The sequence below is a fragment of the Leucopleurus acutus genome (genome assembly GCF_964270905.1).
Source record: "Leucopleurus acutus genome assembly, chromosome: X".
NCBI classification, from domain to species: Eukaryota; Metazoa; Chordata; class Mammalia; order Artiodactyla; family Delphinidae; genus Leucopleurus; species Leucopleurus acutus.
Genome location: NC_139148.1, coordinates 31,607,776 through 31,633,250, shown reverse-complemented (window position 1 = coordinate 31,633,250; position 25,475 = coordinate 31,607,776). Strand labels below are relative to the sequence as shown.

At 37.5% G+C, this 25,475-nt stretch overlaps 1 protein-coding gene across 1 annotated transcript in view; it reads right to left on the bottom strand.

The window, feature by feature from the left end:
- Positions 1–25,475, bottom strand: part of CFAP47 (cilia and flagella associated protein 47) — a gene marked incomplete at both ends in the record, with an annotated part of 506,613 nt that overhangs the window by 138,482 nt on the left and 342,656 nt on the right. The window contains 5 exon segments of the mRNA XM_082864365.1: positions 6,338–6,413; positions 6,415–6,456; positions 12,960–13,133; positions 13,887–14,030; positions 14,510–14,706. Of these exon segments, the coding sequence (XP_082720491.1) occupies positions 6,338–6,413; positions 6,415–6,456; positions 12,960–13,133; positions 13,887–14,030; positions 14,510–14,706 (633 nt within the window).

Here is a 25,475-nt window from a genome sequence, read left to right as displayed (position 1 = left end):
TTTAAGACTACTTTATCATGAATGTTCAGGGCAGAGACTAAATTTACTAACATGACTGGAAACCATTTTAAAACGTGGATTCTCAGCATTTAGTTTTCTACTGTAGAATAAACAGTTAAAGCGCAGTATTAACCTGTGTCCATGTAGTATCCTGAACAATTAAATACTTGATACTGTAAGTGAATGGTTTATGAAAATTTTAAATATTTATTCTTAATTGAGATAAAAATTGACATATAACATTATATTAGTTTTAGGTGTAAAAATACTCTTGTTTAATGTTTAGAGATCATTTTAGGCTACCATGCCATGATCAACATATTAAATTATTTCAGGCTGATTTTAGTTCATAAATTTAAATGACTCATAGGTCAATAAATAGTCTTTGTGGACTTCCACGACTCTGCAGACAAAGATAAGATATTCAACTACCCAAGTTTCCCACCCCACCTTTTTTTTTTTTTTTTGCGGTACGTGGGCGTCTCACTGTTGTGGCCTCTCCCGTTGCGCAGCAACAGGCTCCGGATGCGCAGGCTCAGCGGCCATGGCTCACGGGCCCAGCTGCTCCGCAGCATGTGGCATCTTCCCGGACCGGGGCACGAACACGTGTCCCCTGCATCGGCAGGCAGACTCAACCACTGCGCCAACAGGGAAGTCCCCCCCCCCAACTTTTTTTTGGATCACAAATAAATGTCATTAAAAATTGGAAGGATTTCTAAAGACTTCCTCCCTGGAGATGAAAGTATGTTCCTCACAACTGGGGGATCATAAGGGATAATTATGAAGTCTTATGCTTACGTTAGATAAATCAACTGCATTGGTTAACAGTAAGATAAAAGCTGTTTAAAGATATCTAGGGATCGCCATTTCCATAATATGTTGGAAGAGATGTTCAGAGAATCCTCTCTCAACCGACAAGTTTAAGTTAAACACACATACAAGCTAAGAAAGCAGGAATCCACTGCACTGAGCCATCACTGGAGATATCTGTTCTGGAATATGAACTACTCTGTGGTATCCTGGAATCTTGCCTTTTGGGGTCATAATTGGGAATCAGAAAACAAACCTGTCAAAGAGCCCAGGCTTGCATGGTTTGGGGTCCCGATTTCACATTATATTTTTGGACTACCAAACCCCAAATTAATTATTTAGCTTCATAACTCTTCATTTCTCTTCACAGAAAGGGGGCCCTAGTGGTATCCCCACCAGTTTAGACAGTCACCTGTTTGTTTTTATTAAAATCTGCTTTTTAAAGTTATATTATCACCCTGATATTCACAAGCTGGAGGGCACTGAGCTGATTACTGTGATTTCCTCATAAGAAACTCAGAACAGTTATGCCAGAGACATATGTGTTCCATGTAGATTACTGAAGAGCAAATGGAGCAAACTATTAGAAAAAATGATATGTAGGTTATATCCAATTGTATAACCTTAATTCTTACAAGTTCATTTTCTTAGTGCTATATTAGGAGTGAGTTGCTCTATGTTGTGAACATGCATGTTTATAGACATCTCTAAATCATATTTGTGAATCATGTTATTGCAATCAAAATAAATTTAAGGATTATTGTTACTAAAGTATACGCTAACCGTTAATGCCTAATCATCTTCACTAAATATTGGCCTTGTACAAAAAATCAAGTTTCTACCTGAGACGAATGGAAATTTAGTTGCATATTTTACTACTACAAATAAGCCACAGGCCATTACTACATTTCTATATTTTGTTACATACTAATCCTGTAATAATGGACAGTAATATTAGCTTTTTGCATCTAATGACCAGAGAGGTCATTTTCTGTTTGTTAAGGAGAGAATTAGGCCATTACATTTTAATGCATTTAGTCATTAACACATTTCTGCCTTTACACACGGTGTTTTTGTTTGCTTGATTTTGTGTGTCTGTTTCCCTTTAAGGTTCTATGCTTTCATATCTAGGTTGACTGATTCAATATTTTTCCATTTTTCTGAAATTTATTGACACAAAAAAGATAATCTTCAAATCAAGATAGAACTGGGCTTTCCCTCCTTAACTAGTAAATCTATTCTGCTGATCTCTCTCTCTCGCAGTTAATGGTATCACCTTCCTTAGAGTTGCTTACTATCAGAAGTACACTTGACTCGCCTTTCTCCCTTCTCTCTCCTTATTCAATCTTCATCAAATAAGGCTGTGATAGACATTATACTACATCAACCATTTTCCTTTTCAGGAATGAAGGATTTATTTCTGTTGCTACTAGGAATAATGCTGGAAAATGACTATTTGGTCAAGCCCTCTTTAGGCATGGCGCCTTGAGAGAAAAAACAAAAAAGCCTCACCCAAGGTCAAACCTCCTTCCACATGTAGTCCACTTTCAATGACTGATCAGCACAGCAGCATAAAGGCCCAGTCCCCTTCTCCTAACTTGGGACAAGTCCAGAGGACCATCCCAGCTTCAGAGGGCCCAGTGAGTTGACAAAAAGCCTTCACTCCGCCTGTCCGGAAACTCAACTTTGCCCTCTGGTCAGTATGTTTTCTTACCTTTTCCTTTCACAAGTGTTGATCACAACACATTCCCTAATAAATGTCCTATAAACTAATCTCCCATCTCAGAGTCTGATTCCCTGGAAACCCAAGCTGCTACAGCATCATTTTCCATTGTTACTTTTCTTGAAACTTCATTTCTGTTTTTTTAACCCACTATCACTGGTCTAGTTTGGTCTGCCCTTAATGTTCATTTAAGTGGTCAACCTTAACTTTTTGTTCCATGGCCAAAGAGGCATTCAAATTTAAACCTCCACATAGGTACGCCTGAAACATGATTGCAGTTCACTGCAGGCTCCTGTGATAATTCCAGTTCCATCCATTTCTCAAAATTTCTACCTACCAATTAATATGCCATGACACCTACTTTAGTATATGCCACATATGACTCGGTGCCCCATGAAAATCCCCTCTGCAGACAGTTCGCATTCACACCAGTGGTTTGCTATGACTTTTCCAGTGGGAATTCACTGCCATGGGAATCTGCCCTAAGAACAAACTTTAATCATTGAGGGAAAGGAGGTAGAGGATGTTTACCCCAATTTCTTTACCCTTCAGCCTGACAATTCTCTCAGAAAGCTCCCAGTGAGGTTCCCCAGGCCTCAGCAGTAATCTGATATCTAGCTCATTTTCTGACTTTTTCCCTTCAGCATCTTACTTCCCCATTTGGTCAGCATGCTTCCTGTGATCACCTCTCAAGAAAACTACTTGCAATTAAACTCTTTTCTCAGGGTCTGCTTTTGGGAGAAGAGGCACAAACTAATACTGAGAACTAATCAACCAGAATATTGCTAAAGGCCCCTAAATGATCTCTCAGATCTATCCACCCTCTCTTGTACCTCCTATCCATTTTATATGTTACCTCCAGACTTTTCTTCCTAAAACTCAGTTGACTCATGCCCCTCAGACATCTTCAATGGCTCCAACTGCAGTAAGAAGTAAAACACAACTCTGTCCAGCAAAGTCTGCCTGTTTTTCTAACTGTATGTCACTCTGCATTGGCTACCACAAACACACACTCCAGACACACCCCTCTATTCATTATTTACAGAAAGTAACTTCTCTGTGTTTTCAATAAGGTTGTTTCCTCTGCTAGAATGTGCTCCCCACCGTATCGGCTGATAAATCCCAGTTCATCCTTTGAGGTCCAGATAAATCCATTATCCCCTAAGATGCCCTCTTGGACTCCCACCGTTAGGGTTAACGTTTCCCAATATCATGCTCTGCAGTGCCATGTTTAAACTCATGGTACATCAGTGTGTACCTTGTATTGAGATGACTTATGGATATCTATTTCTATCACCAGATATGAATTCCTAGGAAGCAGGAACCATATGACATCTATCTTTGTATCCAGTGGTAATATTTGAAATAATTATCAAACCTATATTCCAGCTCTGACCAGTCAGGAAGGACACAGGATCCAAGTCCTGAGGCATGTGTTAACACTTTATTTGTTGCTGAATTGTTGGGAAGTCCAGGGGGGCCAAAGGGAGGGGCTGTGGTGGCTAGAGATCAAAAGTTACACCTAAGTGGAGCTCAAACAATTGAGTATTTGCCAACATATGAGGAAAAGCATCTGTGAAAATATTTTAACAAACAGAGCGTAATTGGTTAAAGATCAGCTTTGTTTATAACTACTGTATTTATCAAGACTTTCCAAATTATAGGCCTTTTGTAAATAATTGTTTATATAATTGAGGACAGAACTGAAAATGTGCACAAAGTTTTTTCTTTTTAAGATGGATGATATACGATATACATAACCAGCACAAATAGGAACGTTCTCATATATGTATGAAAATTTTAGTCTAGTTTTCTTTATATTACAACAGATCAACAACTGTTCAGAAGCAATTACATTTACACTGCTTAAAATACTGTAGCAGCCTTCCAACAGTAATATCAATAAAAATGGACTTTGCCTTCTTTACAGGCTCAGCTTGTCCAAATCATAATGGCAACATTAATTCAAATTTAAGGGACCGCCCTGGGAAGAACAATCATGAACATGTCTTGCAAATATTTTTCAAAATTATGAAGCCTGCAAAAGCTCTTGTGTAGCCAGCAATATTTACCAATTCATCCTCACCTAACGATGTATCCTGAGTTGCCTTTAAGTTCCCCAAATTTCTTCTAAAGTCCTTCAAATCAGCATGCTAAGAGTACTTATATGATCAGTGAAAATACGTTTTGAAGTTTTATGGTCTCAGAAGTGCTGCCAAAATCAACAAAAATGACTATACAAAGGTAAGATATATTAAATCTGATTATTTAATTCTTCTTAGCTCCCTTTCTATAACTTTAAGAGTCTGATTCATGGATCAGCAGCTCTGTTTTGCCTAAAGGAGTCATAAACACTCCTAATTCAACAATGTTCTACCGTTTGAAGTTCCTCTTACGTTCCTTCTCACACACAGCAGACCTCACTGCCTTTTACAGAACAGGAAACTCAGATTTATTACTTATATAAAAAATAATAATGGCAATTTTGAATCACTTGCTACCCTTTACAAAAAACTAGTTAAAATTCCAGAACTAAGGAACATTAGGATTGTCATTTGATGATTAAAATGAAAACTGAAATTTACATTTCTATCCTGTGAATTACATTAAAAATGGCAAAAAATATGCTACTTTATTGAAATGCCTGGAATAAGCTCACTCTAGTTCAAAATCTACCTATCACATGGAGAAATGTTAACGGGCTTTGTAAAGCCAAATGTCTGAAAAGTGACAGGAAGATTTCACAAGATGCTAACAGCTATGACTATGGTGACATTTGAGGTCAAGCCAACTAGAAGTAGAGAGTGGGGATGGGCGGGTTGGCTCTTCACCCATAGCGTATTCTATTACAGTGGTGGTAACCGGATCACTGTGGTTGCCATTCTGAAATTTCCCTTCTGCTTGTTAACAGCGCTGGCATTCAGCCTACTCTCTATGTACTTTCTTATTTGGAGCAGCTCTCTACACCTCCTATGCTAGGTACAGACCTTTTCCTAAAACATTCTTTGTTGAGGCAAGCAAGGATGAGGGGCTAGTACTTCCAGGCAGTACAAGATTGCTACTGGCTGTATGCTTTCTACATTTTTAAATTGTATCCATTTACCAACATTTTAATAATTTCCTCAGCAGGATCTAACCACCATGGGACACTGAATTCTCTCCCGAATAGAACAATTATTCCTTTGATGAATTACAGTCCCTCAGTTCTTCCCTGTTAGTCTTCTACACCTCTCACCTCCTCTCTCATCAAAAGCTTTGTAGGAATACCCCTCACTCCCATTCCCAAGCAAGCAATTCTTTTCAGGGACCATCAGGCAATTTGCATAAATGAATGTTTTACTAGAGAGAAACAAAGAAAACTTCACATATACCAAAGCCTTTAACCTATTTTTCATGTTCAATTAAGTATATGTACATGTTTTTATAATACCTAGTCCTATAAAGAGATATTCTCATAGGACACTGTCTGGCTCATAAATTGATATAACTATTTGAAAGTGTTTACCACAATTTTAAATGTAAATGGCTTAACTAAATATTTCTACTTCCAGGAATTTGCCCCACAAATAAATATTAAAAAATGGACAAGAGAGTATAGCACTATAGACATAAAATGTATGCCCCAAAGCTCTGATTATTCAGAAAGGTAATGACTGAAATAGAAAACTAAATTTCCCTCTGGGTTATTTATTAGAAAGGGGAAATTTAAGTTACTTTTTTTTTTTAAGTTACTTTTTAATTTATTCTCATCACGCATCTTTCCCAGTATGGTAGTTAATAATATCTCATTAACAATTTTGTTACCTTTGAATACACCACGTTTCCAAGGGCATACGTGTAGAATATAGGGTATTGCGTTATCAGCGTCTATGGTGATGTGTAGGCAGGCGGACTCTCAACCATTGCACCACCAGGGAAGCCCTCTAGCTTTCTTTTGGTTTCCATTTGCATGGAATATCTTTTTCCATCCCCTTACTTTCAGTTTGTATGTGTCTCTAGGACTGAAGGGGGTCTCTTGTAGACAGCATATAAATGGGTCTTGTTTTGTATCCATTCAGCCAACCTGTGTCTTTTGGTGGGAGCATTTAGTCCATTTACATTTAAGGTAATTATCGATATGTATGTTCCTATTCCCATTTTCTTAATTGTTTTGGGCTCGTTATTGTAGGTCTTTTCCTTCTCTTGTGTTTCTTGCCTAGAGAAGTTCCTTTACCATTTGTTGTAAGGCTGGTTTGTTGGTGCTGAACTCTCTCAGCATTTGCGTGTCTGTAAAGGTTTTAATTTCTCCATCAAATCTGAATGAGATCCTTGCTGGGTAGAGTAATCTTGGTTGCACGTTTTTCTCCTTTATCACTTTAAATATGTCCTGCCAGTCCCTTCTGGCTTGCAGAGTTTCTGCTGAAAGATCAGCTGTTAACCTTATGGGGATTCCCTTGTGTGTTATTTGTTGTTTTTTCCTTGCTGCTTTTAATATGTTTTCTTTGTATTTAATTTTTGATAGTTTGATTAATATGTGTCTTGGCGTGTTTCTCCTTGGATTTATCCTGTATGGGACTCTCTGTGCTTCTGGACTTGATTAACTATTTCCTTTCCCATATTAGGGAAGTTTTCAACTATAATCTCTTCAAATATTTTCTCAGTCCCTTTCTTTTTCTCTTCTTCTTCTGGAACCCCTATAATTCGAGTGTTGGTGCGTTTAATGTTGTCCCATAGGTCTCTGAGACTGTCCTCAGTTCTTTTCATTCTTTTTTCTTTATTCTGCTCTGTAGTAGTTAATTCCACTATTTTACCTTCCAGGTCACTTATCCGTTCTTCTGCCTCAGTTATTCTGCTATTGATCCCATCTACAGTATTTTTAATTTCATATATTGTGTTGTTCATCACTGTTTGTTTGCTCTTTAGTTCTTCCAGGTCCTTGTCAAATGTTTCTTGTATTTTCTGCATTCTGTTTCCAAGATTTTGGATCATCTTTACTATCATTATTCTGAATTCTTTTTCAGGTAGACTGCCTATTTCCTCTTCATTTGTTAGGTCTGGTGGGTTTTTATCTTGCTCCTTCATCTGCTGTGTGTTTTTCTGTCTTCTCATTTTGCTTATCTTACTGTGTTTGTGGTCTCCTTTTTGCAGGCTGCAGGTTCGTAGTTTCCGCTGTTTTTGTTGTCTGTCCCCAGTGGCTAAAGTTGGTTCAGTGGGTTGTGTAGGCTTCCTGGTGGAGGGGACTAGTGCCTGTGTTCTGGTGGATGAGGCTGGATCTTTCTGGTGGGCAGATTCACATCTGGTGGTGTGTTTTGGGGGTGTCTGTGGACTTATTATGATTTTAGGCAGTCTCTCTGCTAATGGGTATGGTTGTGTTCCTGTCTTGCTAGTTGTTTGGCATAGGGTGTCCAGCACTGTAGCTTGCTGGTTGTTGAGTGACGGTGGGTGCTGGTGTTGAGATGGAGATCTCTGGGAGATTTTCGCCATTTGATATTATGGGGAGCTGGGAGGTCTCTTGTGTACCAGTGTTCTGAAGTTGGCTCTCCCACCTCAGAGGCACAGCACTGACTCCTGGTTGTTGCACCAAGAGCCTTTCATCCACACGTCTCAGAATAAAAGGGAGAAAAAGTAGAAAGAAAGAAAGAAAAAAAAAAAAAAAGGAGGGAGGGAGAGAGGAAGGAAGGAGGGAAGGAAGGATAGAAAGAAAGAAGATCAAATAAAGTAAGATAAAATAAAATAAAGTTACTAAAATAAAAGAATAATTATTAAAAAAACAAAAACAGACAGATAGAACCCTAGGACAGATGGTGAAAGCAAAGCTATACAGACAAAATCTTACACAGAAGCATACACAAACACACTCACAAAAAGAGGAAAAGGGAAAAAAATCATAAATATTGCTCTCAAAGTCCACGTCTTCAATTTGGGATGATTCGTTGTCTATTCAGGTATTCCATAGATGCAGGGTACAGCAAGCTGATTGTGGAGCTTTAATCCGCTGCTTCTGAGGCTGCTGGGAGAGATTTCCCTTTCTCTTCTTTGTTCTCACAGCTCCCTGGGCTCAGCTTTGGATTTGGCCCCGCCTCTGCATGTAGGTGGCCGGAGGGCGTCTGTTCTTCGCTCAGACAGGACGGGGTTAAAGGAGCAGCTGCTTAGGGGGCTGTGGTTCACTCAGGCCAGGGGGAGGGAGGGGTACGGAGTGCAGGGCGGCATGACGTTGCACCTGCCTGAGGCGCGCCGTGCGTTCTCCTGGGGAAGTTGTCCCTGCATCCCGGGACCCTGGCAGTGGCGGGCTGCACAGGCTCCCCGGAAGGGGGGTGTGGATAGTGACCTGTGCTTGCACACAGGCTTCTTAGTGGCGCCAGCAGCAGCCTTAACGTCTCATGCCCGTCTCTGGGGTCCAGCACTTTTAGCCGCGGCTCGCGCCCGTCTCTGGAGCTCCTTTAAGCAGCACTCTTAATCCCCTCTCCTTGCGCACCAGGAAACAAAGAGGGAAGAAAAAGTCTTTTGCCTCTTCAGCAGGTCCAGACTTTTCCCCGGACTCCCTCCCGGCTAGCCGTGGTGCACTAACCCCCTGCAGTCTGTGTTCACGCCGCCAACCCATCCTCTCCCTGCGCTCCGCTCCGACCGAAGCCAGAGCCTCAGCTCGCAGCCCCGGCTGCCCCAGCAGGTGAGCAGACAAGCCTCTCGGGCTGGTGAGTGCTGGTTGGCACTGATCCTCTGTGCGGGAATCTCTCCGCTTTGCCCTCCGCACCCCTGTTGCTGTGCTCTCCTCCACGGCTCCGAAGCTTCCCCCCTCTGCCACCCGCAGTCTCCGCCCGCGAAGGGGCTTCCTTGCTCGTGGGGTGGGGTGTTGCTAGAGAGCTACAAGAAAGGTCAAGTTGTGACAATGTACTGGGGATGAAAATTGTGAGGAGAGCCATACTCAGTCTGCCTCTTCCTTTCTTTGCAAGGTTACAGTTTTCATAGCTACTGTGATTGCAAGATTGCAGAGCTGAGGAGAGGGGCATAGAAATGGGTCAAGTCAAAATGTCACAAATCACCCTGCTCTTACCAGGATTCAGAGTTTTTCTTGAGTAAATGCTCCTCAGATTGTTTGAAATCTTTGTTTAATTTCAAGATTTAAAAGTTTTGACAAGTTTTGTCAGTGTTTTTATTGCTTTTAAGGAGGAAGAGATTTATGAAACCCCTTGCTCCACCATTTTGGAAGTCCCAGGTCTCCTGTTTTCTTTATTGCATAACTATTTCCTACTCCTTGGTCACTTTGATAAAATGCCATAGCATTTTACCTGTATCTCAATTATATTCTCTGATTTTTTTATATTCTCTTTCTTGTTAGGGAAGTCTCAACCTTCTATTGCAAACTATTTGTGTAGCAATGAGATTAAATATATGTTAAAAGGCTTTTAAAAAAAATACAAAGTATCATAAAAATCAATATTAACAGCAATGAAAAACAGAACAAGGAAAAGACATGAAAAGAATATAGTGAGTCTGAGTTGTCAGCAGACTGTCAAAGTGCAGGTGTACAGCAAGCAGTCAAAAATGAGGGGCTGAAGCTAATACATCTTGAGTAAAAGTATGAATTTGGCATTTGTAACTAGTTGATAGTTTGAAGCCAAGAAACTGCCAAGTGGGATGTTGTACAGACATAAGAATGCTTTAGAAGGTGGAAACTTGAAAAGAAATGAGAAGGCTAGAGGAATAAAAGGACCAGATAAGTAACAATCCAGAAATAGCATGGAAATGAGGACTATAGAATGATGTAAAATAAAGGGTGAAGAGTGTTAAGAAGGCAGACAGACAGTGCCAAACATTATAGGAGTTTTGAGGCAGATAACTTGGGAAAAGAACTAATTTTTCTTGACCAAAAGTTATGGGTGATCTTTGTGGCAGAAGTTTCAACAGAGTAGAGGAGATACAAATGGACCACCATGAAATTAAGAAGTGATCATGTAAATATTGCTTTTTCAAGAAGTTTAGCAATCATGGAAAATATAGAGGGTAATAGTTGAAAGGCTATTGTTAGAGACAAGTTTTATCTTATAATGGAAAATCTTTGAGAATATTTATAGATTAAGAAAAATAATCCAACAATGAGGAAGGTATTGAAAGAGAGAGAAAGAGAGAGAGGGGTGAAAAGAATGAGAATCAGCCTTGAGTGCCCAGAGGCCAACTTCATTTTACACATTGAAGAATGAAGATGGAGAATCAGAAGCATTTCAGTAGTCTCAAAGGGAGTGCAAGATGAATCCTGACACTATAAAGCAAAGTTTCTCAGTCTAGCCTTTCTCCTTAGCAGCATCTCAGTTGTTTCTCAATAGAATTTCCATTGAAATACCAGCAATAAACTAAATATTATGAATGAAAAGAAAGGGCAAATTGGTAATGCTCATTAGTACATGCTGATTAAAAATAGTGGTGATTTTCAAATTAAGAAAGGTGATACTTTATTCATAATATCTCTAGGGACAAATGTCTCTTCGGTCTTAAACATGTTTCTGTTCTTTTATAATTGTTGGTGCTATTTAAATATAGAAATATAGACGAACTGGAATACATGAACAGTATTATTAATATCTTAATGAAATGACATTTAATTAATTTAATATGTAGTATCTTTAATTACAGAAAGGACCTCAATGAAAACTTACACTCTAAAGGTAAAATTAACTAGATTCTTCAGTTTTATGTGTGTATTGAAACCATATAAATATAGATTTTGATTATTTCCTGTAAGTACAATTCTGCTATGAATAGAATTCCACTTCTATATTTAATTAGAAAAATATAGTTAATATAGCATAATTATTATTTTTAAAGGCCTACATTTTTTAAAAAATGCATTCATTCTGAAGAATAAAAGTTTTAAAAAGCTACAGACATCACCTCTGCCAAAACAACAAAATGAAATAACCAATGTTAAGAAATTAAGCAATTTTTTCTTTAACCTGTTTTCATCAAACTCATAAGACAGGATTTCTTGCTCACCAGAAAATTCTGGAAGGGGAAAGGGAGTGATGGAAAAATGATTTTTTTCCTTAGTTATAGCAAGTGCAAGTAGTCACACTCTTTTCTTTTCTTTTCTTTCCTTCCTTCTTTCCCTCCTTCCTTCCTTCCTTTCTTCCTTCCATTTGAAAAGCCATCCGTTATGTTTGTATCCGTTCATTAAACAAATCTTCCTTGAAAAACTATTATGTGCTTGATACTATGATTTATGCTAAGTACAAAAGTATGGATACGAGGGGCATGCCCCTTTTCTCACAGTTCATAATCTGGTGGAGAAGAATAATCTGGTGGAGAACAGGAAATAGCAATAGGATGTAATGTACATGATGGTGGGAAAAGTAAAAAAAAAAATGCTGTGGAAGCACATGAAAGGCATCTAATCCAGGTTTATGGGGATGTAGAAGAAGTCTTGGAAAAGTGGCATCTAAGCTTTGTCATAAAGAATGAAAAGGAGTTAGACATACACAGAGAAGTGGAAGATAGGGAATTGGATAGAGATTTCCAGGCAGTAGTAAAAGGAAATACTATATACAATGGCCTAAGTGTGGCTGGAGCCAGGAGTGCTAAGACAGAAAGCTGAGCAGATAGGCTTTTGAAACACGTGAAAGCCACTTCAGGGAGCCTGGACTCAATCCTGAAGGCAAGAGATGACAGTGAAGAGTTTTAGCAGGGGAGTGAGAAGATGAGATTTTCATTCATAATATTCACTCTATTTGCAATCCAGTAAGGAAAGAAGAAGAAAATCAATGCACATATTTTTCAAGATTACCAAAAAAAGCAGAGGACAAACCCAGAGAATTTCTAAACTTCTGATGCACCCTCTAAAACTAGATTCAGGCATCTATGATGGACAGATATTTGAAGCTTCTTTGAGGATTCTATTGGGCACATAATTTGTAGATAAATATGGGAGTGGGGAGTAGAAAAATCTATTTTCAGATTTGCTTAAACAAATCAAGTGAGGAGGGCCAAGTACAAAACATCATAAAAAATAAAGATGTAACTAATTATGCATTTCTTCACATTCCCACTATTATTCACACTGGTAAATGATAGGATACACTTTTGAAATTTCATGCCTGCAGATATCACATTACAATTTTAAAAGCTGTTTAAAAGTTTTTTAAAAAATATCTTTCATTGTCATGTACAATTTCTTCAAGTGAAAATACACATGACTCAAATAAGTAAATTTTAATGTGTTTTATGATTATATACTAATATTTAGATATAAAACTTGTTTGGTGCTAATTCAACTTTATAATCAAAATGGCATTTTAAAAGCTGCTGGACTAATAGGAGATTCTAACCATCTCCTTATGTCACACTGCTTCACCTAGTTAAGTAAAATTAAATGTTTTAAAATATCATATAATTCAATATACTCCTTCTGAAAACACTTTCATACCAAAAAAAAAAAAAAAAAAAACCAAAATCTTACCTTAAATGTTAGGATGCTTGTTGTATAATTGGGCATCATTATGGGTTTATTTGTTATCTCCCCCACTTGACAGTCTACGGTGATGTGTTCCAAGGCCAGCGGTCTTTTTCCAATCCCTTTTATGTCAAAGATATGCTCCATACCATCTACTTCATTTTGTAGAGTAAGTTTGCCCTGTGACAAATCAGCCAAATTTCAGCTCTATAGGAGCGACAGTTGGATGCCAACCATCTCTTCTATTTTAGTAATCTTGAATCTGATCGATGAAATGAGCTTTCAAGGAGGTGCTAGTCATTAGCTTTTCCAGTTTATATATAAATACTTCTACTGAACAAATAAAGATGAATTTCCTGTGAAAAGCTCTTCATTTCTTTTCACTTTCTCTAAGTGACAGTTTAATAGGCATTCTCATACATAGCAATTATATGCCTGTTTACATCCTTGTCAAAGAAATATGACTTAAGAAAATATTTTCTGAAGTACAAACTTCCTTACTGAATACAAAAAAAGCAATGATTTTACTTTGTTAAACATATTATGTAAAAATAATCTAGACATAAATATTGACAGCCTATGACATTGTGACTTTCAGAATATTTATCCCTCAAGTTACAACATTTATTAAAGTTTCAAGCAGAGTGAACACTAATGATCAAATTCATGGAAAATATAACTTTAAAAAAAAATTTTTTTTAGTTTAATTTTATTTTTTTTATACAGCAGGTTTTTATTAGCTACCCATTTCATACATATTAGTGTATATATGTCAATCCCAACCAATCTTCCAATTCATCACACCACCACCCCACACCCCCCAGAAAATGTAACTTTTCTGCAAGAAAATTTATCACAAATTATATATGTTAACATCACACATTGGTTTATCGACATATTAAAGCTAGGGAAAAAAAATCAATGAGTTCATACCATAATCTCACATTCCAAAATAGGTTTGAATGTGAGAGGATAATTCACAGTCTCACTTGGTCCAACATGTAAAACAGGAGGTCCATAAAACCATTCTCCTTCTATAGTAACTTGACATTTCCATTCATTCTTTGTTTTATTATTCTAAAGCATGAAAATAAAGACAGAAAAATATCAGATAGAAAAATATCAGTGTAAAAAATTCAAAATTCCTTACAATTATATTACCTTCCTTGATGCTATTATCACCCACTAAGAGCCAAGCTACAGCCAATCACTGTTCTTAGTGCCTATGAGCACATCTTAATCAAGAGTTAAGATCACAACTGAATCTGGAGCAGAGTGATCTGAGAGACCATGACTCTGCTTGGTTTGATGATAGGTTAAGGAAGTTAGAATTAATTTTTTAAGCAAAGAGATCCAGCAGGAGTGATTAATCAGGTGAGTAATATGATAACATTTATATTCGGGAATAAAACTGTGACATCAATATGGAGAAACAAATGGCCACACATAATGCAATTAGGAATTGGTAAGAGTTCAGATGAAAGGTTTGAAGGACTTTAATTGAGACAGTGGCAGTGGGAATGAAGAAAAGTACGAAAAAAAAAGTCTGTGCTTACTATTGGAATATTCTGGGTAAGGGCTTCAAATGCTGGTGTTTCAAAATCAAATCTGGCCTCTGGACGTTCTTCATTTACCACACCTTCAATGCAATAGACATGCACATCATACCTTGATGTCAACAAGATTTTACAAGGGTAGCGTCCAGGACTGAGAGGAACAAATCGTAAAGGAACTGGAACAGATCCATCTGTAACTACCAAAACAATTAAAAAATGGTGTAATCATTTTTGATGGTATAAATCCTAAGATTCATTTTCAGGTACAGCAATATTTTTTTTTTTTGGATTTAATTGTATTATATAATCCAGAAGAGACTAGGTTATAGCAAGGTAACACATTACCCCTCAGTCTCCTGGGCATTACAAGCAAGTTTGTTTTTTATTAATGACAAAATATATCCTGCATAGGTCAGAGGAAGGTTTGCTCCATAAAGCCACTGAGGGACCCAGGCACACCACTCCTTCTTCGTTTACAGGTCAGGGAAGAGTAACTGAAAGTTTGCTCAAGGGCTTTTTAGTGCTCAGCCCAAAGTTAACACACATCACAGTTAATTGGTCAGACCCAACCACAGGGTTCTTTCTCAGCTGACAGGGGCTGAGAACTGAGAGATATATGGAATATTTGGCAAGCAATATTATCTGCCACATTTCTATGACATAGAAATGCTCTGTCCCATAGCAATCAAAATAAGTTGCAACTTGACCAGCAGATAGAAATAATTTTTCATAGTTAATAACCAAGGGAAGCCAAAAGAGGCATGTCCAATGAATACTTCTCATATCACCTTGTTATACCATATACCTTAAGTTAATAGCTAATATCATTTCTTATGGTGGGCAGGCTGTCTATGATGGTCCTTTCCTTCCAAGCAATACTACTTTTTCTCTGAAGGTCACCATTTTCTTACTCTCCAGGAAATGAGAATATAGTTATAAAAATCTCTCAACCCTAAAGTAGGATGCAGTATAATACTATAATACAAATTTCACTGCTAAAGCCAAAGTATTTAAGTTATAGATGAGAAACAAGTGCTAAAAAATGTTTAGAAGCCTAACTCTGTTCTAGGAAATTCTCCAAAACCAAGAAGACAAATCAAGCTTATCAACCAATGGATAAGACAAGTATTATGACATTAATTGGCTATAATTTTAATTCACTCACATTTAACACCTCGAATGTTAAAAATGGCAAACTTGTTTTCAAATACACTGAAGTCTATATGCCAAGAAGACCAGTCATTCTTGCAAGAACATTAACTGTTTTAAATCATTTTTAAAACATATTGAAGATGTGTATGTATGTGTTATATGTTCTGTGTTACACATTTTAAAAATATATTCATCATATATTATATAGAATGTATTATGTGTTGTATATGTCATATATTATGTATAATATCATAGTTATATGTTAAAAAACACTGACAGTGGATCACACTTGAAATCTATATTACATCTAACCAAAGTCCAAGATTCTCAGCTGGTCTAAGGAGGAAACAAAGGCTGTCAGAATGTTGTAATTTTTATTTCATCCTTTTCAAGTACAAATCTAATTTTAGAATAATATTTTTTTCTTGTCAAAAAGGACTCCAGGCACATTTTATCATCTGTTGTTCACTGATTACTTTCATTCTGAGAAAAGTATTTGAATTGTGGCAACACCATTAGAACAAAACAGGTGAGATAATTATTTGATTAAAATTTGTTGCTTTATTATCAGAAAGGAAGAAACCACATTTCTCTCTTGCATGAACAGATTGAAATGAAAATACTTAGATTAGGTAATTTAAATAAAATTAAACTTCTTAGAATACAAAATTTAATCAACTTAACAGTAATTTTTTTAACATCTTTATTGGAGTATAATTGATTTACAACAGTAATTATTATTTTCATCATCAGTAAAGAATAACTCTATTTCATGGTAAACAATAATTGAAATGCACAAGCTCAAGTATAAAGCTTCTATCAAAAGCTTTATGTTATACACTATTTCCTTTTCCCTAAAAATATGCACTTCCTATTGATACTAAGTCTGAAAGTGAAAGCCAAGGACATTCTTCAGTGTACATTTTCCAACTCATGAAATGTTCCTGAGCAAAGACCCTAAGAAATAAGCCATGCAAGCCCCTCTCCCTTACAAGTCCAAAAAGAAATTCATCATAATAGTGGAATTCATGGAAATGATGGTTTTGTTGAAGATATATTGATAAAACAATATTTGTTTTACTTAAACATCTGAAATAATTTAATTAATTCATGCTAGACAAAAAGAGTAGGAATATTATCATATATTACCAACATGAAGCTACTTGTGGATTAAGGTATTCATCACACAGTATCCGCATCACCTTAGATGTAAAATAGCAGAGGTAGAGACTTTTCATATTTAGAAACTTGGAAATTTTCCTGGCCACACTGTGCCACCTTAACATCATTCTCCTTTAAGGACATGTTTTCTCAAAGTCTTTTCCAATTCTGCTCTGTAGCAGATGTCATCCATGCCCTGCCATGTCCCCTTAGCATTTAATCCTCCCTGCGGGCCAGTGGCTTTATGGAAAACAGCTCCTTTCTCCTTGAGGGCTTCCTCTAGTCATAGGAAGGTGCTTAACCCTCGCATGGATCAGGCCAGAAGTGACAGTTAATGCCTGCAGTTGCAGTCCTCAACAAATAATGTATCAAACTGGTGGAAAAATAACCCAGCTTCTTTATCCTTGGGTTGGAATAACTCTGAGGTGAATTCTACACCAACTCACAGAGATTCCCCAGTGCAACTGAGCCCAAATTGCTCCCAGTGGCAGCTGCTCATTAACACTCCCTGAACTGGCTTCCTCTCTTTACTGTCTCTCACTCTCTCACACTTCTACCTACGGTTCCTGAGATCACTTCTCAAACTACTTGCTCTCAAGACCTGGTCTCAGGGTCTGCTGTTGGGGATCCCCAACCTAACACATACCCTTAGACCAAGGAAAGAGAGCTTGCTGTCCTGGGCCTCATGCTTTCTAGAACCTTACTCTGAATCTCCTGTCATTGTCTCTCTGCATATGCAAGGAGGACATGGGCCCACTGGGACAGGCCTATGTTGAGAGCCCAGCCCCATCCTTCTTCCAAGTTCATGGGATGTCACAATTCACAATCCAAAGTGCTGTGATCCCATTTCCAGTACCTGCACAGCACTCTTCCCTATGTCAGTCCCCCTGTTGGAATACTCTTAGAATTGAAGAATTCTAAGTTAGAATAGCCACCTCTAACTAAGAGGTGGCTATTAACGGGAAGATGTCAACCAAGATTAATTATGTGGGCTGAGGTTCCTACAAATTTGTACACAATCCCTCTTACAATACATGCTAGATGTGAAGGAAAAAAGAGAATGGGGTGGGCACATGCCCAGGGCTCAGCTATCCCTGTGTTTTCATGTTCTAGTGCAAAACTCTGAGGAGGCCAAGAATTCTAAATTCAACTTTGGTCTTCTAGGTTGGTATAAAGCTTTATTTCTCAAGGTGGAATAATAGACTATAATCTATTTAAAAATTTGTTAGTTTGATTTACCACTTTTAAAATTTAGATATATGGTATATGGGCTTCCCTTTGTACTTTTGACCTGGGCATTACAAATGTCAGGGACAATCTGGACCTGTCCCTTCCATCCTTACTCTACTAGATGTAGCTCACCTGGGGCCTTTTCTTTACAGGTGATCCTAGTAACTATGGGAGTTGCTAGGGTTCTGTAATTAAAGATAACCAAAGATATGTAAATTTACCAGATTATAGTTACTAAAGAAAATAAAGGAACATAAACAGAGAATCTCTCTAATGAAAAAATACTTAATTTTATATAACTTTAGCTACTGGAAGAAGTCAGTGTGACCTACCGTTTTTAAAATAACCCATAAAAATGGGCATCCAGCACATATGATCTAACAATCCCACTCCTGGGTATATATCTGGAGAAAACTCTAATTTGATACATGCACCTCAATGTTCATAGCAGCACTACTTACAATAGCCAAGACATGGAAGCAACCTAACTGTCCATCGACAGATGAATGGATAAAGAAGATGTAGTATATGTATACAATGGAATACTACTCAGCCATAAAAAAGAATAAAATAATGCCATTTGCAGCAACATGGATGGACCTAGAGATTATCATACTTAGTGAAGTAAGTCAGAGAAAGACAAATATCATATGATATCACTTATATGTGGAATCTAAAAAAAATGATACAAGTGAACTTATTTACAAAACATAAACAGACTCACAGACATAGAAAACAAACTTCTGGTTACCAAAAGGGAAATGTGGGGGAGGGATAAATTAGGAGTTTGGGATTAGCAGATACAAACTACTATACATAAAACTACTATACATAAAATAAATAAGCAACAAAGTCCTACTGTATAGCACAGGGAATTATATTCAGTATCTTGTAATCTTTTCAATGGAACAGGATAGAAAGCCCAGAGATAAACCCACGCACATATGGTCACCTTACTTTTGATAAAGGAGGCAGGAATGTACAGTGGAGAAAGGACAGCCTCTTCAATAAGTGGTGCTGGGAAAACTGGACAGGTACATGTAAAAGTATGAGATTAGATCACTCCCTAACACCATACACAAAAATAAGCTCAAAATGGATTAAAGACCTAAATGTAAGGCCAGAAACTATCAAACTCTTAGAGGAAAACATAGGCAGAACACTCTATGACATAAATCACAGCAAGATCCTTTTTGACCCACGTCCTAGAGAAATGCAAATAAAAACAAAAATAAACAAATGGGACCTAATGAAACTTCAAGGCTTTTGCACAGCAAAGGAAACCATAAACAAGACCAAAAGACAACCCTCAGAATAGGAGAAAATATTTGCAAATGAAGCAACTGTCAAAGGATTAATCTCCAAAATTTATAAGCAGCTCATGCAGCTCAATAACAAAAAAACAAACAACCCACTCCAAAAATGGGCGGAAGACCTAAATAGACATTTCTCCAAAGAAGACATACAGACTGCCAACAAAAACATGAAAGAATGCTCAACATCATTAATCATTAGAGAAATGAAAATCAAAACTACAATGAGATATCATCTCACACCGGTCAGAATGGCCATCATCAAAAAATCTAGAAACAATTAATGCTGGAGAGGGTGTGGAGAAAAGGGAACACTCTTGCACTGCTGGTGGGAATGTGAGTTGGTACAGCCACTATGGAGAACAGTATGGAGGTTCCTTAAAAAACTACAAATAGAACTACCATATGACCCAGCAATCCCACTACTGGGCATATACCCGGAGAAAACCATAATTCAAAAAGAGTCATGTACCAAAATGTTCATTGCAGCTCTATTTACAATAGCCCGGAGATGAAACAACCTAAGTGTCCATCATCGGATGAATGGATAAAGAAGATGTGGCACATATATACAATGGAATATTACTCAGCCATAAAAAGAAACGAAATTGAGCTATTTGTAATGAGATGGATAGCCCTAGAGTCTGTCATACAGAGTGAAGTAAGTCACAAAGAGAAAGGCAAATACTGTATGCTAACACATATATATGGAATTTAAGAAAAAAAAAATGTCATGAAGAACTTAGGGGTAAGACAGGAATAAAGACACAGACCTACTAGAGAATGGACTTGAGGATATGGGGAGGGGGAAGGGTAAGCTGTGACAAAGCGAGAGAGAGGCATGGACATATATACACTACCAAACGTAAAATAGATAGCTAGTGGGAAGTAGCCGCATAGCACAGGGAGATCAGCTCGGTGCTTTGTGACCGCCTGGAGGGGTGGGATAGGGAGGGTGGGAGGGAGGGAGGCGCAAGAGGGAAGAGATATGGGAACATATGTATATGTATAACTGATTCACTTCGTTATAAAGCAGAAACTAACACACCATTGTAAAGCAATTATACTCCAATAAAGATGTAAAAAAAAAAAAGAATCTATAAAATATATATATATATAAAACTAATCACTTTGCTGTACACCTGAAACTAACACAACATTGTAAATCAACTATACTTCAATATAAAAAAAAAATTCAGTAAGAGAAAGAGCTTGGATTGAGGGGTGTCTATGGGTCACAGGGTTTCCAGGCATTCTCTCTATATAGAACATGCCCTTGTATTTCATGATTTTTTCCTGAAGCATGTATTGACGTTGTCAGGATGCCCTAAATTTCCTATATTCAGTCTTTTCCAACAAATTGCAAAATTTTGCTGTTAAAAAAAATGTGCAATTTCAGATCCTAGAATAGGTCATGGTTGGGACAATAAATCAATACTGCTGTTTTGGTCAGCTAAAACAGCATAACAAACTCTCCAAAACTTAGTGGTTAAAAAAAAAAAAAAACACACACACCGTTTATTTGTTCATGATTCTGTGGCCTAACCTCATTTGGGAAAGCTTACCTGCTTCATGTGGTATTGGCTGGGCTCACTCATGCATTAGGACCTCAACTGGGAATTCTGTCCATGAGCTCTCTAACCTTCTATGAGATGAGCCCAACATTTTTCATACAGTACAGAAGAATGACCAGTAGCAAAAGAATGAGAGCCTTGTGCACAAATGGTTATCATATATCTGCTTCTTTCGAATTCCTTAACAATCCATTGGCCAAAGCAAGTCACATGGCCAAGACCAGGGAGCTGAGACCACATATAACATGTGTACAGGCAGATAGGATCCACCTGGGCTTTTACTGAAACAATCTACCATATCTTAACTCCAAAGCAAGATACATGCATTAAACTGGTGAGGTGAAAGATGCAGTCAACTAACAGTTAAAAGCTCTGTTTTCTAGTTTTAGTTCCTCTTCTACATTGTGTGATCTTGGGCAAACAACTTAGAGGTCTTTTTCAGAATTCAAGTTCTTAATCTGTTTAAATTAAGGAGTGAGATTTGATCAGTAGCTTTCAAACATTTTATTTTTTGGCTTGGTGGGGCGGGGTGGGTGGGGAATGTATCTGAACAATACCTAAGACAGAATCTCAGTATATAAAACAAATTAACCTAGAGTCGATCTGGTTGAAGTAAGACACTAGAAGCTCCGATTCACTTCCACAGCCTCCCTATAGACAAACCAAAGCACTTCAGAAGAATGTTACAGCTCTAAAGAATATAATTTGATTAACTGATCTCTTAGGTTTCTTTCTGCTTTAACATTCCATGATTATATGAAAGTACATCAGAAAAGTGGAAGAGACTAAGTAATACAGTAAATTGGTCATTATCTTCTATAGTTAATTATATAAGGATATTACTAGCAAACAATAGTCAGAAATCCTTAACTCAGAAAATGAGGTATCGGGAGAACAAATAAATTTATGATATGGATTCATTTATAAAATGAACTTATAATAAACAGATATTTGTTATAAATTAATGTATGAGTAATTATATTTTCAAATCATGTTTTAGCCTATTTGCTAATCCCACTTCCATCTACTACTGGAAAGATTTAGCATAGATATTTTTCCCATTACACAAGTAAAGGACCAAATCACTTGCCAGTTGGAATTTTACCCATTTTAGTTACTTTATTATGTTCTTTTTGGCACATGAGCATCTACCTCACAAATACTCTGGCAAAGTGATAGATTCATTGTGTGCTAACAAGTTCTCATTACTGAGTTTACTCATTTAATATCAAAATCATGAAGTGTGCCAAAAGACTTCATATAAAAAAGAAAAAAGTTCAGCAATTGCAGTTTAAGAGTGTGCTTGATTTATTTTGTAAAATGTTTTCATTAGCATCATCCACTCAGGTAAAACCATTTTCTGAAATGGTTCACTGCTTAAATTGTCAAATTTAGTATACTATTCAATAAAATAACAATAATTTAAAATGATAGAAACCCATACTAATTACTGACAAATTCAATTTTTGAAATATTGGTTAAAATGGGTCTTATCACTTCAAAAGAGGCTGGCTGAATTACTTTTGCTTTTCTATCACCAGGAAGATCTAAAATAATATTTAAGGGTGAAAAGAAAGAGATAGGAAGAGAGAGGGAAAGGGGAAAAGGAAAAAAAAGAAGGGGGCTTCCCTGGTGGTGCAGTGGTTGAGAGTCCTCCTGCCGATGCAGGGGACACAGGTTCGTGCCCCGGTCCGGGAAGATCCCACATGCCACGGAGCGGCTGGGCCCGTGAGCCATGGCCGCTGAGCCTGCCCGTCCGGAGCCTGTGCTCCGCAACGGGAGAGGCCACAACAGTGAGAGGCCTGCGTATCGCAAAAAAAAAAAAAGAAGAAGAAGAAAGGAAGATGTAAGGAGGACAAAAATAAAGGAAAAAGGGAAGTTGGAATTGAGGAAGGAAAAAGAATGTTTGGGGGATGCTAAGAGAATGGCATGTGACCTTTCCTAACCAACTCCAAATGGTTGAGAGCATCAGACTTGTTGCCCCATGAAGTTTCCTTAAGTATCTGCAAGCAGAAAAGACTGGTATGCAGTTCCCTGTCAGATTTTGCTGAAAGGCAATACCTATACATCCCCCCAGGTGCTCTAAAGCACAGGAAAAAAACCAGAGAGGGATATCAAAGTGCTATAATAAGCAAATGGCAAGAACTGCCAATTATTTCCAGCACAGTCAAGCTAGGTTTAATAGGTACAGGAATACCTAATCTTATTAATTGCGTTGGTCAAGACTAGTAGGGCCTTACTAATGTTCTGTTGGCTTGATGTATCAATTATTGAGAGATGTGTAATAAAATCTCCCGCTCTGTGAATTTGTTCACTTTTCTTCCATATTTGCCAATTTTTGCTTTGTACATTTTGAGATTATGTGATTAGGTGGAAATAAGTTCAAAATTTCTCTCTACATTCAAGTATTCCTTTTTAAATTAACACATTTATTTGCCTTAAAGTCTACTTATTCTTTTTTTGTTGGCAGCACTGCATGGCTTGTGGGATCTTAATTCCCTGACCAGGGATCGAACCCGGGCCCGGCAGTGAAAGTGCTGAGTCCTAGCCACTGGACCACCAGGGGATTCTCTAAAGTCTACTTATTCTATATTTATGCCAGCTATTTTTTGATTAGCTAATACCTGGCATAAGTTTTTGGATATTTTACCAGGTAATTTTGTAAACGGCATAAAGCTGTATTTCACCTTCCATTGTGAAAATATCAACTTTTATATTTATCATGACTAATGACATATTTATGTTTAATATCTCATTTTGTGATTATTTTATTAATTACAGCTCTTTGATTCCAAGTTTTTCTTCTGAATTCAATTTCCTTCATCCATAAGTAGATCCTCCTTTGTTCTTTTAGCAACTATTTGTGAGTTTTAAATTGTCCCAATTTCACTGTTGAATTGAAAATAATTTTATTTCAATCTTACTCTTGAGTGATAGTTTATTGGGATTTAAAATTCTAGGCTGACAGTTAATTTGCTTCAGTACTACAATACCATTGTCTTCTGGATTCTGTTTTTCCTATTGGTAATTCTGCCTTCAGTATAATTTTTGTTCCTTTGAAACTAGTATGTCTTTTTCTCTTGTTGCTTTTCAGAATTTATCTTGTTTTTGCCATTCAACTGTTTCACGATAAACTAAGTATGAATTTAGGTGTCACTCTGTTAACTTCTAGCATTTAAAAAACCATTCTGTCTTTTCTTTTTCATTTGCTTCTATAAATAGGAGACGGTTATCCTTCCTAAGTGGTCACTTGTACAGGGTCTCACTCGCCTTTCATTCTGCAGCGATCTCTTAGATCTAAATGTGGAAGTAGCTCAATGCATACCCTTGGGTCAATTTCCTGTATCAAACAAGCATATGTCTGTTAGATGTAGGGGGATATTTCTTATATCCACTGGCAGGTTTCAAATCACCTAAGGGAAAATTTACATCTTAGAAAATTTCATGAACTTCCTGTTACTGGATAAACTCTAATCCCACCAACAACATGTACCAAAAATCACTTGGACTCTTCCAATCTCTGTCACCAACACCAGATCTACATGCTAGATTCTATACATCCTTATGATAGAATGATGTTCTTCCACATTTTCCTCGTACAGTTACAGTCATTTTAAGTTCAGGGGGTTTGTTTTCTTAAAAGAAGTGCAAACAAAGAAGTGTTAATAGAGGATCACCTTGGAGAGTATTTCACCTATATTCATTCATTAGAAAAATATTTTAAAACACCTACTATGTACCAGGAGGTATGCAATTAGGAGGCAGCTTCCTAGTTTTCTGGTATGTTGCAGAAAATAAATTTCTGAGGAAAAGGCAGATCATGGGACTAAACTGTTTTCTTTTTATACCTAAATTATGTTTTAATTGAGCATGAGCCTATGGAGGTTATTAAATGTGTTTTTCAATCAGGCCACATCCTTTCAGTGACTACTGGGAATTCCTCATAGGATTTATGCAAATGAATAGCTGTTATCTTTACTTTACATTCATATTGAATTTCTGAATTTCTGTATGTCTTCAGGGATCATTTAACGGAAAATTAGGAGAGAGCCTATCATGGAATTGTAGCTTGCCGGTATTTAAACTAGGAAGTTGTCTTTTTCATATAACTTTTCTCAGAAGACAAAATTTCCAACAGAAAAGAACTAAAATAAGATTTCACTTTATGGGCTTCCCTGGTGGCGCAGTGGTTGGGAATCTGCCTGCCAATGCAGGGGACATGGGTTCGAGCCCTGGTCTGGGAAGATCCCACATGCCGCGGAGCAACTAAGCCCGTGAGCCACAACTACTGAGCCTGCGCGTCTGGAGCCTGTGCTCCGCAAGGGGAGAGGCTGCGACAGTGAGAGGCCCGCACACCGTGATGAAGAGTGGCCCCCGCTCACCGCAACTGGAGAAAGCCCTCGCACAGAAACGAAGACCCAACACAGCCCAAAATAAATAAATAAATTTAAGATTTCCCTTTCTAATTAACCCCTCTATGGGAATGGAAGCAAGAGACTGCAGACAGCAAATTAACTTTGTGTTTTGCATTTTTAA